We start from the raw sequence: 15,869 nt of genomic DNA, 5'->3' as shown, positions 1-15,869 counted from the left end.
AACAGTTTATTAACTGCCATACATTTGACAGGCGGTGAAACAGCTGATAGACGCCACTATAGCAAAAATATTAGTATATTAATTTAGTTTAACGCGTCTAATACTTTTCATAAGGCTCATAAATAATATTTTGCAATGGATTACGATTTTAAGATGAAGACACAAATGGAACGAACCAAAGTAGAAGATCTCTTCAACTACGAAGGCTGTAAGGTTGGACGCGGTACATATGGTCATGTCTACAAAGCGAAATGGAAAGAGCGTACTGACGGAAAAGAATACGCACTGAAGCAGATAGACGGTACTGGTTTATCTATGTCTGCTTGTCGAGAAATAGCACTTCTTCGCGAACTCAAACATCAAAATGTAATCACATTGATTCGGGTGTTCCTTTCTCACAACGACCGTAAAGTATTTCTTTTAATTGATTATGCCGAACATGATTTATGGCACATTATAAAGTTTCATCGCGCTGCTAAAGCTGCCAAGAAGCAAGTAATTGTACCGAGAGGAATGGTGAAAAGTTTATTGTATCAAATTTTGGATGGAATACACTATTTGCACAGTAACTGGGTTTTACATCGAGATCTAAAACCGGCAAATATTTTAGTAATGGGTGATGGCAATGAGAGGGGCCGCGTAAAAATTGCTGATATGGGATTCGCCCGTCTGTTCAACGCCCCACTTAAGCCGTTAGCAGATTTAGATCCAGTAGTTGTAACATTTTGGTATAGGGCACCAGAATTGCTATTAGGTGCGCGTCATTACACAAAAGCAATTGATATTTGGGCAATTGGTTGCATTTTCGCCGAATTGCTTACGTCCGAGCCAATTTTCCACTGTAGGCAAGAAGACATCAAAACTAGTAATCCATATCACCATGATCAATTGGATCGTATTTTTAATGTAATGGGATTTCCTCAAGACAAAGATTGGGAGGACATCAAAAAAATGCCTGAACATCATACTCTAATAAAAGATTTCAAACGTTCCACTTATTCGACATGCTCTTTAGCTAAATATATGGAACGCCACAAAATTAAGCCAGATAGCAAAGCATTCCATCTTTTACAAAAACTTCTACTTATGGATCCTAATAAGCGAATCACTTCAGAACAAGCTATGCAAGATCCATATTTCCAAGAAGATCCACTGCCTACGCAAGACGTATTTGCGGGTACTCCTATTCCTTATCCGAAGAGAGAATTTTTAACAGATGATGATCAAGAAGATAAAGCCGACAACAAAAGGCAACAGCAACAACAAGAACCAAATGCTAAAAGAGTTCGTTTATCAGGGCCTCCTGGCCCTGGTCAACAACCACAGCAAGTACAACAAACTCAAGATTTTCTCCATCAACAACAGCAGCAACAACAAATGATGTTCAATCAACAACAAAATTTTCAGCAACGTTTTTAATTATTACATGCAACGCGGAGATTCGAAATTTTTTTAATATAATTTATTTAAATATGTAATTTACTATAGATCTCTAATATCTCGATGACAAGTACAAAGTTGATAATTTGGAGCTAAAGAAATTAAAACCCTTTCAAAAGTTTTTAGTATATAATTCTGGTCCAAAAACAAAAAAAAGACAAAATGTGGCGGATAATATGGTAGAGTGCATTCTTTATTGTAATAGCTTTGTCGGAAGAAACATAAAGGTTATATTTCTCAAACAGTATATTCTTGAAATTTTGAATATTGTAAAAAAATTGGTAATGTAATAGAATATGTTAGAACATAAATTATTATACATCAAATATAAATAATATTATACTGAAGAAAATTAAAAATTTAAACTTTAACTTAGGGTGACTTGTTCATTCAATTACCAAGAGAATAGTTATGGTGAATTAGATATATCCATGTTGTCCGATTTCTCCACGCTAACAGATTTGCGAGACTTGGAGTCCACACTTGATCGTGTGCTTTTAATTTCTATATCTTCTGAAATGGGCTTTAATTTGCGATCCGGAGTACGCGAACGTCGCTTAGACGATGACGATTTTATAGGTGGAACAATATCTTTGCTGCGACTCGAACGTGATCGAGTTGATGGAGATGGCGAATGACGTTTACTGTGTGACCGCGAAGAGCGTGAACGCTTCTCATCTCGAGTACGGTGCGAACGCTTGCGCTCACGCGAGCGAGAACGTTTAGTACGCGATCGGGAACGACGTGATCTGGAGGTACTACGACGATGACGTGAACGAGAACGTTTAGCACGACGGTCGCGGGACCTAGACCGCCGTTTAGAACGTGAGCGGGACCGACTCTTACGGCGTGAACGAGACCGTTTTCGTGACCTAGAGCGTTTGCGTGAACGTGATCCACGAGAATGCGAACGAGAACGTCGTTTGGACTTGCTACGGGAGCGTTTACGAGTACGAGACCGAGAACGACGTCTGGAGCGTGAACGATGTGAACGCGAACGACTCGTGCGACGATCACGAGATCTTGAACGTGAGCGGGAACGTCGACGCTTATCCTTAGCCAACATACCAATTACGGGATCAATTGCAGCTGAAATCATATTTTGAGCTTCTTTTACAATAGTCATTGCTTCTTCGATTTCTGCTTGCGCTGCCTCATTTGATTTTGCTTCCGGCTTGGTTATGGAGTCAGTTGAGTGATAAACATTTAAATATCCTCCCTTGAATTCGTGTCCTTGCATTTTAAGAGCGTGTATAATACTTGGCTGGTCGCAAAATTCGATCATACAATAAGTTTTAACATCTTTTTCGGCCCATCTTGCGTATTTTACTTCACCCGCTCGTTGAAAACATTCCATTAAATCGTCAAGACGCCATTCATTCTTTACATCGCATACGATTATTGTTCTACGTATTTCTTCAATTTTTCTGGCGTCATAAAATGAGGGCAACGCTGGATATTCGGGTAAATTGTTGTCCAACAATTTAGGATCGTAAGTTTTTATAACCTAAATTTATCAGTTAATAATTGCAAAGATAAATAAATACACACTAACCTGTTGTGGGGACTGGCCTTCAATGCGATTGATCACTTCTGGAGGCAACTTTGAATCCGGCTTTTGTAGACCTGGTACGATTGTGCCATTTTTGGACATCTCCAACGCGCGATATTCTTCTGGAATTGCCAGCACAGGTATGACAATCAGTGCTCGATCAATAAATACAGTGTTTGTTAGATGTTGGGCCACTGGAACACAGGTACTTTCCGCATACTTAACATAGCAAATGCGTGATTGCACCGGACAGGACACATCACGCACAGTTGGGTATAGACGGATTTCTTCTATTTTCCCAATGTTACCAAACAATGTTTGCATTTGATCTTTTGTGGCTTGGGGTGCAATATTCGTCACTTGAATGACGCGCGCCTGATTTCCACCAGCCATTCTTTAATCAAGTTTTTGTATTTTAAGAGTCGGAAAGCTTAAAAATGTAATATATTTTCCACATGGGCACCGTGCGACAGCTTTACTGCACGGATACCCCAAGTATTAAATTTATATTAATATTATTCTATTAAGTTTTACAAATGTATGTTTATTCCGAAAAATTGTGCAATTAATATTTTTTACTAAAATGTTAAGCGGAAAACCTAAAAAAATATTAGCGGCACCAAAATCTTTTTGCGATGAAAGACCAACCATTGAACAGTAACTAACGAAGGGTTGCAAACCAGAGTTGCAAATTATGATATTAGAAATTTAATCCACTACCACTATAACCTGTACACATAAATTAATTTTTAAGAAAAATATGTTTCAAATTTTTAATAATATTTATAATTACCTCTTAATTATTAAATCTGGATTTTGTCTTATTGTCATCCACGTATCGGATTAGAGTTTTTATCTGTACTGCTGCAATTGGTTGAATATTTAATCTCTATAGTCTAGACCTTATTTTATTTTGCTGCCATCTAACGATGGTGATGAAGTAAATTAATTTGTATGAAACAGTTTCCTCCAATCTTAAGAAAAATAATCATAAAAAATAATAAACGAAATAAATATGAAAATTTAGTTTTAATTGGTAAACTGTAATTAACACGCGTTGTTTGTGATCAAAGGTTTGGCAAAGTGAAAATGTTTATTGTGTATTTGATGAAACCGAAACGAAAGAGGCAAGCGCAGAAGAGGCAGAAGGAAATAGAAAATTCAACAATATTTGAGTCAATTGGACCAGCCACAACAACAAACCATTTGCTGCTGCCAACAACAAATAAACATAAACTACGTACGCAAATCCATACTGTAAGAAAAGAAAATTTCTAATTTTATAACCAGTTGGCAAATTTTTAACAATTTGTTTACTTTTAATGTACTTTGTTCATTCCTTTTTTACTTGCAGAAAAATCAATATTTCTGAAAATAATCAAACAAAGGAAAATTACCTATAAATTATTTAGAAAGTGGGGAGTGGAGAAAAATATAAGTAATATTAATACCTCAAATGTAATAATTATCTTTAAAAAAAAAATCGTTCACGAATTAAAATACTACATTTGTGTCCTTGAAAATCTTCTTAACTTTGTTGGGGCCTTAGTGCTCAGCCAAAGTAACTGACGTTGCTTGGACTGTCAGTGATTTTGGAGGCAGTGTACATATGTATGTATAGTGAAACTATGACGACGGAGAACAATATTCAACGAATGACGAATTTAATTCTTGCTGATGAACAACCACATCAAAATTCGCCAACGGGCACATCCGCGCCAATAAGCAATAATCAGCGGGCTAGCAAAGTGGTGATGAGAAAATATAATAACAGTAGTAATAATGGTGCAAGTGGTAGTAAAAATACTGTTAGCAATTGCCATCGCAATGAAGTTGGTTCTAGTGGGGCAAAGATTGATTGCGTGGCCACATCTCCAACTTCACCCGGTGAGATGAGTTCTCACGAACTTAGACAGCTGAAACGAGAATCTGATCCTCAATATTCCCGATTCGCCGACTATTTTGTGATATGTGGTTTGGACTTAGATACTGGCTTAGAGCCGGATCGTTTTGCAGGTGCGTGATTAATTGTAATATATGTATGTATAATAAAAAGTAGTATGTTAAATGTGATACGTGCTAATTAATTTTCACCAACATTTTTTCATTCTTGTTTACTTGCTATTTAAGGTGATAATTTGCATTGTTCGCCTCTGGATCGAGCCTATAAGTCGAAACCATTGGCACACTACCCTGAAAATGTTCAATGGAATCCCTTTGATGCACATGGTATTTGTATGGTATGTGATGAAATATGTATACCATTTTAAATACGACTATTTGGTTGTTTGCGTTAAAGAGCATCTTTCTTTAATATATACATATATATACTTTTTATGATCATATATATGGGAGTGTGAAGAAAAATATATACAAATGTGTGTATGTGTACATTGTTGGTGTCTATTTATGTATATGTGTCTGCTTATTACACATAAAGCTGCCCTCAATTGATTTCAATTAAAGATTAAATTACTTAAGTTCAACAGTGATGTACAAGACGTATTGTAACCTACAGTGGTGAGATAAAGTACCAAAAAAAATTTTTGGCAACGTATGTTGACAAAAGTAAACTAGATACATGGTTTAAAATTCCAACCTCAATGAAAATAAATAGAAGATATTAAAAAAATTTTTTTTTTTCTTTTCGAACAATTTTCTCAAAGTACGTATTCAAATTTTGAATATTTACAAATAGCCTGCTTAAATTCCCAATAAATATCTTATCAGTAAGCTCAAATATTAGTAGTGTTCTTCCACTCATAATGTATTAATTAGAAGAGATAACATCGAATGTTAATAGTTTACAAAAGTATTATACCATAGATTTAGATTATCTATGATATGTGTCTGTGCCCATACAAGACATTTTTCTATGTTCTTATAAATATATATAATTTCAGCTTTCACTGCCCCAAGGATTGCGTTTTCGAACTCAGAAACATGATATTGAACCGAAATTTCACTCCTTTGCAACTACTAGAGAAGATGGAAAGCGTTGTTATGGTTTTAGTTTAGTGTTCTATGAGGAAATACGTAATCGCAATATATGTAGTGCTATGCACACATTGCAGGTATTTTACGTTTTAATAATTTTACAATACGATTTGATTAATAACTTTTACTATTCGGCAGTCAATGTTTATTACGGAGTTGTCAAGCGGCCAACAAACTCATTCGCTTGGCCGTGTAAGGGAAAGTCCTGTAAGTCGATCGCTTCCGCGGCATTTTAAAGTAGCCGGACAAGCACCGCAATCAGCACAAAGTTACTATGACATTGCAAAAGATAAATTGTTTGTCGCCAAAAGTATTTCACTAATATGTCAAGTTCCGTATGCATTCGCTGCTCAAGTTTTTCTCAGTAACCTTTATAAGTGCGTAACTTCGAACAATGAAATTTGCTATATAAAAAATTCCAATTGTACTTATTTCTCTTTCAGATGTCTTCCACGTCAACCAGGACCTGGTATTAGTCTCGAATCCTATGTGTACAATATTTTGTACGAAGTAATGTTGCCACAGTCGGGGAAATCTATAAGAATTTACTTGCCTCCTTCTGAGCCGCACTTGCCACCCTTAGCTGTGGTATTGCAACGACCTGAGTCAAGCACAGAACTGCCATTACTGGACTTTCCATTACGTTTGTTATTCACATACCTTGGAGTAGAATGTGTAATACAATTATTAACTTGTGTCCTTCTCGAAAATCAAGTTCTATTGCGTTCAAATGGTATGCATATTCCCAAAAACACTCGACTTCAGTACAATTTGTAAATTTATTTTTTTTGGACCACATTTAGACCATCAAAAGTTAATGATCGTTGGTGAGTGCATTACTTCAATTCTATTTCCATTTGTATGGCCTCATGTGTATGCTCCAATATTACCTGCTGCCCTCCATCACTTTTTGGATGCTCCCGTCCCATTTGTAATGGGTCTTCATGCCGATTGTGAGTCCACTAACAAGATCGGCAGTGAGGCAACACTTTGTTTTGTCGATATAGATAAGAAAATCATACAACTGCCGGAAGAGTTGCCAGTTTTTCCACATAAAATTGATTTCATAGCAGAAATTATATCGATTTTGGACAAATTCGATATAGAAAGAGATCGATCATATGAACCAATACTCAAAAATGGTTATGCGACGCGCGATCACGACGTTATGATTAGTAGTTGCACGTTGCCGTCGGGTATACAAGCGGCTCGACGAAGCAAGGAACGTTTTAATCAACTACAAGAGACTGTTTACACGCTGGCCGGTAGCGGTCATGGCAGCCCAACTGCTTCAGATAATGGCATTGGTCATCATATCGAATACCAACCACTCATCGCACATCCTTCGAAAATCGACCACGTACCGCGCATAGCAGACTTTCTTCGTCGTAAAGGTGTACGTACACAATCACCGGGTGCAGGTTCACTCAACGACGATGTCGTCGATGCAACAATGTCACCAACCAAAGCTGCAGCGGCTGCACGCAGGGACACAAAAACAACAACTATACTGTCACTGGAAGAGCAATACTATCAGGACTTGCGTATAAATAATGCGTTGCGCGAGACATTTCTTAATCGTTTCGTGCACATGTTTTACGCATATGAATTTTTTGTTATCTATCCGAATCAAGCACGTGACGAGTGGATTTCGAATCGTGAAAGTTTACAAAACTTCGATAAGTCCTCATTTTTATCTGACCAACCAGAACATCATCGGGCGTTTTTATCGCGCTTTCTCGAATCTCAAATGTTTGCGACATTAATCGACAACAAAATCCTTGCTATGTGGGAGAAGGAGCCAGATGTAAATTTACGCATATTCGATCAGCGAGTGAAACTCCTTAGGTGAGGCTTTTATTGCGCTGATTTTTAGTTCTTTCATCGGTAAATTTGTTTTATTTTTTGTTTGTTTGCTAGAAAGCGGCATGGTGAGAATATGATTTGCGCTACCAGCTATGAGCCTTGCGTTATGTCACAAGAGGCGCAACAGGTATACGAGAAACGTCTACATTGCATCGACATTGAAGTAACACCGCCCAGTGAGATACTCTCCAATAGAGCTGCATATTTTCGTAGTTTTCCCATACTTGAAAAGTCCGTGCTAAATCAGGAGTGTGCTTCGAGGTAGTGTTGTCGTTGTTGTCGTGTTGTAGACATATTATACATATATGGTATATACAATATATGCAAACCTTCTAAAAAAGATCATGCACGAATTGTAAGGGTAAAAAGTCTATGCGTTTACCATTTCTGTTCATTGTGTATCATATAATATTTTAGATGGTCAAATGCTCAGCTTGTGTTGTTAGTATAAATATAAATACAATGATAATGTGCATAGTAGCGTATAAGAGTTGTAATGTAATTAGTTGATTTTTTTATTTCACTCATATTTCTATTACTAAACCAGCACTACTAAGTAGTTGCGTCACAAATCTGGAAAATATTTATTTTTAACTGCAAATCGCTGCAGATTGATATTATTTTATTATGTAATAAGAACTACTATTAATTTTTTGTTGTAGTCAGAAATAATATTTGAATAGAAAATCCTTAATGATTCAAGAACGAAGGTCTTCCAATGATATTTCTGTGAACACTTATATTTTTTGTTCATTTGTTGAATTAACTGTTAATGACAATAAAATTTTAATGCGTTTTAACTATTGAGTAAAGTCATTTTTGTTTTGTTGGCATGCCAATTAAAAATTATTACTATATCTTGTAAGTTTTTTGAAATAGTGATATGAAAATTGCCTACGTTTTTTAGCTAGACTTTCAATTGTTAATATATACTGCCCATAAATCGATGCATATAACCATAAGACACATATTTTCATATTTTAAACATTTGCTAGCAACCATATAGGCAATATTTATATAAGCTAAAGGAAAATATATGGGCGCTTTAAATCATGTCAAATACCGGTTAAAAACAATAGCATTATACTTTCTCATAAATATTTCTGAATTCCAAATTATATACAAATATTTGACAATAATAATTGAAAATACCCCTCAATGCCCAAATAAATATTTTGTGCATTCTAAAAATACAGCACCTTAAGCTATACAAGCTGTAACTAAGTCTTAATTTTTTTAACTAATATAACATAACCTTTAATGTATAAGAATGTTTATTCATGAAATTTGTGTTAACTGTACCTTTTTGTTTTAAAACATTGCACCCATAAAAATTTGACTGTTCCCCATAACAACATTACCTAATAAGAAATTCTAATTAACTTACCCAACTAACTTTCAAAAACTTTGCCACAAATACGCGTATTTTTTCTTCTTTTCTTTCTCGTTTTTTTTTTTCTCTTTCGCGTAATATGTATTTTTACAGGGGAAATAGTTTGCGGCGTGTAAAAAACGGTAATAAATGGCGAGCTAAGGAAATATCCATAGACCAGAAACAGATGAACCGTCTATCAGCGAATCTGTCAACCGCTGAAGTGAGTCCGGCTTTACTGGCACAGGCCAATTGGACTTTTGTAGAACGATTACTTAAAGTAAATACTTTAATTTGTATTTAAGATAAACGAAAATACAAATATTATCTTCTTTTTAGGACATCAAATCGAAGACAAAACGTATGCTTTTGGAGAAAATGGGCACAGAAGCTGTGGCATTGGGACTTAAAGGCGATGGTATTGAAGAGAATACCTTAATTGCTTCCTTATGTGATTTACTGGAGAAGATTTGGTCCCATGGTCTACAGTCCAAACAAGGTAAATCGGCATTGTGGTGTCATTTACAGACATACCTGGAATTGCAAGATGCTCGAGCCAATAATAGCACTACGGCGACAATAACAAATCCTGCCCCCAAAGCGCTTGGAGGTAACAAAATTGGCAGTGGCAATTACGGCGGTACAACACCTGGTTAGTAGACAATAACAATGTAGTATAAAATATTAAGATTAAGGAAAACAAAGAATAAATAATATTTTATTATATAGCACTCGCCTGGAATGTGATGCGCAAACGAATGGATTGTGAGTATTTGCAGTACTTGACAAAAATAAGTTAATTATAAATTTACATTTATGCAGATTTGTCTACTTTCCAAACCGATGTCGACAATCCACCCAGTCCTAATCGCAGTCGTTCGCGTGATCGCAATAAATTTGTAGGTCTTGAGCAATTATGCCCCTTGCCGGAGTCATTGGAGTTCGATGTTAAGTACGTTATGATTATATTTAAATGATTTAATCATGAGTTTGTAAATATTTAATGATATTATATTTTTAGGAATGTTCTGGCCATGGCGGATATAAAAACACACATCGGCTACACACGTGCCTGGGTGCGTCTCTCACTTGAGAAAAAATTGCTATCGCGTCATTTTAGAACCTTACTTTCGGAGGACTCATTGATTCGCACACTTTACAAACGCAATGCTTTCCTGCGTTGTGAAGAAGAAAAGGAACAATTCTTATATCACCTACTCACACTCAATACGGTGGATTACTTCTCATTCACCAATACCTATCCAACAACGAGTAAATAAGTTTATACTATGAGCAATTCAAAAATATTTTCTAACCAAACACATAATTTTACTTTCATTTAGAGTTACCATATCGAGTCGTAATTTTTCCATCCCGTAAATATGGCTCCTATCATACTTCCAGTAATGTTTGGATAATTGTATCGGGTACTATGAATGAGACACAGCGGGTGCCAGTGCCCAAAGGCTCGCTGGAGTTTATTTTTCATGTGAGTTTTCTTTTTTTTTAAATAATCGTTTTCATTGGCATGGTTAAAAACTTATTACAGTATAAGAATCTCGGTTTGTTGACAACGATGCGCATTGGCCACGATAACTCGGGACCTACGCACAAATGGCTAGTGGAGCATGTAGTGATGCGTAATGAAGTTACTGGCCACACCTATAAGTACGAAAATCAACCGTTATTATTTTTTTAAAATAAAATTTGCTGAAATCGTTTCCAAAAACTTAGATTTCCTTGTGGTCGTTGGCTTGGCAAAGGAGTCGATGATGACTCTACTGAACGTTTACTAGTTGGGCAACGCGCCTCAACAAATTCTAAGAATGCTGAGGTGCCGACAGTCACAAATCAGACACCACCACGCACTCGCAGCCCAAGCATTCAACGGCAGGATACAGTTCCCACCTCTGAGTTGCAACATCAGTTGGGCAATTGTGTGAATGTCATCGTTAAGTGGCACTATAAACCGAGTCGCGACCGTGATGTCGGAACATTAACGAATTTACTTTGCGGCGATGACGGTTTAGTCAAATGCCTGGAGCGTGTATTCTTATGTGGATTTCGTTCAACTCGTTTCTTTGGGAAGAATCTTTATATATGGGATTACTTTTGTAAGTTGAACTCATACATTTTTTTTGGTACTACATTGCTTAATATATTTTATTTAGCTAAAATTAAAGAACAGTTTGAACAGTATTTGCAACACGAACATCAACAACAACTTTACCAGCAGTTGGATGACTCCGCATCTAGTATGGATTCCTCATTTAGTGATGGGAGTGGCGCAAATAGTTTGCAACGGCGTGAATTGTCTGCCATTTGGCGATACTATGTACATTTAATGGACGAGATAAACGCAGCCGGTTGTCAACTGGGAAAAGATGGAAAATTTCAGTTGCTGATTTGTTTGAGCTTGCGGTAAGCTGAAGTGTAACATGTTTATATGAAATTCAGCACAACTTAAGCGATTTCCAAAAAGCCTTAGAAATTTGCGTATGTCAATTGAAGTCAATATCAAATCAAAAAAATATATTTTATTTGTTTACATATAATTCAATTTACTAATTATTATTATTCTTTTTATTATAAAAGTGAACATTTGCTAACACGCATGATAAAACCCATGGCTATGACAAAAATCACTCATGAGATGTATGAAGAGGAAAGTTTTCTTCGGCGCAAAAATCTTCTAACATTCCTAATCCAAATACTCGAACCATTGGATGATTGCCACATTGTGTTAGAAAACTCAATCACTCAAGGCATTCCATCACAGTGTTAATTTAATTTTAAGAGATAATTCGCACACATGTACAATTATAAGTAAAAACAAAGATAGAGAAACGTATGATTTCTGAACATAATTTTTAAAAAATATTTTCTTGTGCAGCTACTGATGCAAGTCATGTATTGTAGTATCATTTTGTCATGAACAAAAAAAAACCAATGATATTTGAAATATCGTTGAAATTTATAAATTAGAAGTCAGATTCTTGCCGACTAACGTTAACCAAAGACTTCACACAGATAAAAGCTCGCTTTTGTTTACATATAATTTTTGCTTATATAATAATATATTTATTAAGATGTAGATTAAATACTCAACACAGACATTTTATTCCAAAAAATTAAGAGTTGACTATTTTTGTGCAATTATCATTTAATATTTATATAAGTCAAAGCGAAAATAACATTTTTATACTGTGTTCAAAAAATTAAATCTCACACGGTGTCAAATCTCACTAAATTTTTTTCTATTATCGGTATATTGCTTGTTTATATATATACACATACTTACATATTTCCTTAATATACCAAAGATATGTATTTGCTTATTCACAAATTTATTTTCATAAGATTAATTTTATATGAGATTATTTACATGTTTATATGTCTTTTTTGTTGACTTTTGTTTTCATTTATAAAATAAGACTAAATATCATTCAATTTATTTTTGCTACGAACGATATTATTTACTTCTTTTTGAGGTGCATAACTTAGGACATACAGAATAATGTACTTGCAACATTCGAATACTTAACATTTAATACTCTATTATGTGGAATATTCTCAATTCTATGTAATACATGTACACAAAACTTCAAATGTGAATCTCTGCAAAGTGTAAAGACAAAACTGCATATGAATAAAATTAAAATACAAAAATGTTTACAAACTATGTTTTACTACAAATGCGCTTTTCGGTATGGCCATCAGCTCTTTCTTCGATTCTGACTCGATCTCATCAATTGTGGCATAACGCTTTCCTTTCATTTTCAACAGTTTTTGGAATACGAAAAAGTCGAAGGGAGCCAAATCTGGTGAATACGGTGGTTGATGCATGATTACAGGCCATAAAATCACGAATAAGCATTGCTGTGTGAGCTGGTGCATTATCGTGATGCAGAATCCACGATGTGTTTTAACACAATTCCGATTGTTTGAACCGTATTGCTTCACGTAAACGTTGTATACCTTCCTTGTATTATTCCTTATTACCACCGCACCATTGTAATCAAAGAAAACAGTGAGCAAAACTTTCATATTTGATCGAACGTGCCTTTTTCGTTCTTGGCTCATCTGGCAGCCTGGTTATGATTCTCAAAATTAACCAATTTCGGAACAAACTTCGCTGCCACACGTTTCATGTCCAAAACATCCGTCCATCGATCCATTCGACGATTTTCAAGAACATTGTTTTCCACTGTTTTCTTCGCTTGTTGACGTAGTCGCACCCCGTCATTGTTATTAACATCTTCTCGGCCAATGATGACATAATATAATTAGACACATATATTTGCTACGGCTTTAAGAACATACTTTCCAATTTTATTTTATACTAGAGGACCCCGTCCACGCGTTGCTGTGGCTAAGTTATACATTAATTACATACTATTCAATACAGTACAATTGTTTGAATTGCTCTTAATATATCTTTGACTTGCAGTATTTCGAGTTCTGCGGTCTAAGTTTGTACGTCTGCTGGTGGTATTTTTAAAAACGAAAATCAAACTGAAAATAAAAAATTACTCTCTTATATTTTCTGTTTAACCATGTATACGAATTTTTAATATTGTGTAGTCATCAAAAGTTATTAAAAACCGATATTAATCATCAATGCAGAGGTTGAGCTTCCATCCTGAATCCTCCGCTATGCTCTTGGTCACCCGCCAGGCCGATGTATCGAGGCCATCGTTCTGATTGCGAATGAGTCCTAAAGCAAACTCGTAAGACTTTCCTGCGCATCTGGGGAGGAAGACCGTCATGCTGTGCATGGGCGGAATTTCGTCCCCCTTTTTCGCGCAGAGGATGGGGCCGTTCCAGCCTGTTAGCTTGGGAGCGATCTCCCTCAGCCAACAAGCCGACCTCTAATCCTTGCAGTCAACCTGCAGCATGCCTCCCTTGAAATATACCCCATGGAAGGAGGCCTTGTATCCAGATCCTCTGAATACCTCCTCCATGAGTAAGTCTTGGAGCGATGTGAGCTCCTCCGCACCCAGCGCCTCCGCCGGGTAGTTCAGCGGCAGCACAGCCATGCGAATGCCTTTGAGGGCGTCCGCATACCTGCGCTGTCCCTCCACTGGCCGGGGGGGGTTTGGGGCGGAGCGGTGGCCACTAGTCGCTTGTATTAAATACTTACATTAAAATGTCATCACTGGTATTATTAACAGAGAACGTATATCATAATTCACACGCTGGTCCGCAATTGAACCTTCTCTATAATATACGATCTCTGATATTACCGTCAAAGTCGGTACATTTAATTGTGGCGAGTAATTTTCAAAAATTAGTAAATTAGTGCGATAGAATTCAATTATGTAACCACATTTCCGAACAAACGATGCTCTTTCAATATAGTCTATGGCTGTGAATGACAATGACATTCGTTACGCGTATTTTTTAAAATATGCAAAATTAAATGTATTTTTTCAATCTTTCTGAGACATTTTCTTAATATTTTTTTTCCGTAATAACCTTCTACAGAGTATTATAAAACTACAAACAAAACAACAGCCAAATCGGTCTAGCCGTTCTCAAGTTATGGCGTGACAACGGGAAACGGGTTTCATTTTTTTATATATAGATAGATAAAAACAATTAAACAAATATTTTATATTTTATTGAAAACAATATCACTTTCATTATTGCTGCTTCAGCATAAAACTTTCCTATGAAAAATAATAAACTGATTTTCATAGATAAAATGATCCGAAACTCCTCTGTTTGCCTTCTGAGAGAGCTCATGAACTTTCAGTGCTGCCAAGAAAAACCACGAGTTCATGAGCCACTGAACAGATGACAACCAAAACAATGAACTACCACTAAGAATCCCGCAGACATAAATTACGAAATCAGTGGGTAATTTGTGAGATCAGATTTTTTGTTGACTTTTACGTATATTTGTAATCTTTATTTAAAGAGTTTTAACATAGTTTTGTTTTTAAGAAAGAGCGGGTATTTGCTCGCAGAGTATTGTTTTGCTTAGCAGTACCAATTGTCATCGTTTATACTTATTTTGGTTATAATTCCCAGCAAATGTTATGTAAGCTTTAACTTCCCAATAAATTATCAAAAGATATTTGTTAATTGAGTATATAAAAAAGAAATAAGGATCATGTTTAGGTTATTAAAACTTGTGCGTTATGAAATATTAAAATATTTTGTTAAATTTAGTTTTAAAATTTATTAATTAATTTAAAATTTACTAATACGAAAAATACCCAAGAAATACATTAAAAAATCTCAAAACTTATTTCTTTCCTTAATGGCACCACTGTCAAATGTTATAAAAAATGTGGACTTTGACAGCGCTCTCTTGAATCAAAGAGTTTCGGCTCATTTTATCCATGCTGATTTTGTCAGTTATTTTTAGCGGGATTTTATCTGGCAGTTAATCATTTTGGCTTGTCATCTGTTCAGTAGCTCATGAACTCGTGGTTTTTCTTGGCAGCATTGAAAGTTCATGAGCTCTCTCAGAAAGCAAAGAGAAGAGTTTCGGATCATTTTATCTATGATTGGGATGCCCAACTCATTCCAGTGTGAGAGCGCCTCAAAATTATCGTTTTTATAACATTTTCCACTGTAGCCAGATCGGAGAAAATTATTATTAAAATTATATTTATTATACATGTATCCGTT

At 35.7% G+C, this 15,869-nt stretch overlaps 3 protein-coding genes and 1 long non-coding RNA gene across 4 annotated transcripts; 2 read left to right on the top strand and 2 right to left on the bottom strand.

The window, feature by feature from the left end:
• Positions 1-10: 10 nt before the first annotated feature.
• Positions 11-3,633, top strand: Cdk8 (cyclin-dependent kinase 8). The gene has a single exon (XM_014233182.3). It carries the CDS (start codon positions 136-138, stop codon positions 1,417-1,419), a length of 1,284 nt encoding a protein of 427 aa, XP_014088657.2. The 5' UTR covers positions 11-135; the 3' UTR covers positions 1,420-3,633.
• Positions 1,606-3,385, bottom strand: Srp54 (splicing regulatory protein 54). The gene is made up of 2 exons (XM_014233181.3): positions 2,996-3,385; positions 1,606-2,947 (listed from the first exon to the last, which is right to left on the bottom strand). The coding sequence occupies exons 1-2, from the start codon at positions 3,383-3,385 to the stop codon at positions 1,850-1,852; spliced, it is 1,488 nt and encodes a 495-aa protein (XP_014088656.1). The 3' UTR covers positions 1,606-1,849.
• A 181-nt stretch (positions 3,634-3,814) lies between the features above and the next one.
• pns (DENN domain containing pinstripe) lies at positions 3,815-12,906 on the top strand. Its single transcript, XM_014233178.3, has 19 exons — positions 3,815-4,249; positions 4,347-4,430; positions 4,542-5,008; positions 5,123-5,232; positions 5,896-6,066; positions 6,128-6,366; positions 6,433-6,722; positions 6,793-7,837; positions 7,910-8,116; positions 9,342-9,507; positions 9,567-9,879; positions 9,957-9,992; positions 10,050-10,179; positions 10,249-10,499; positions 10,571-10,716; positions 10,777-10,895; positions 10,962-11,341; positions 11,399-11,648; positions 11,823-12,906. Exons 3-19 carry the CDS (start codon positions 4,606-4,608, stop codon positions 12,010-12,012), a joined length of 4,446 nt encoding a protein of 1,481 aa, XP_014088653.2. The 5' UTR covers positions 3,815-4,249; positions 4,347-4,430; positions 4,542-4,605; the 3' UTR covers positions 12,013-12,906.
• On the bottom strand, positions 12,181-15,045 carry LOC118681608 (uncharacterized). The gene is made up of 2 exons (XR_004977347.2): positions 14,371-15,045; positions 12,181-13,742 (listed from the first exon to the last, which is right to left on the bottom strand). It is a non-coding gene; the product is annotated as an uncharacterized lncRNA (long non-coding RNA).
• Positions 15,046-15,869: the final 824 nt, after the last annotated feature.

The sequence above is a fragment of the Bactrocera oleae genome, chromosome 6 (assembly GCF_042242935.1).
Source record: "Bactrocera oleae isolate idBacOlea1 chromosome 6, idBacOlea1, whole genome shotgun sequence".
Taxonomy (NCBI): Eukaryota; Metazoa; Arthropoda; class Insecta; order Diptera; family Tephritidae; genus Bactrocera; species Bactrocera oleae.
Note: the sequence above shows the minus strand (reverse complement) of the source record. Positions and strands in the feature narration are given on the sequence as shown.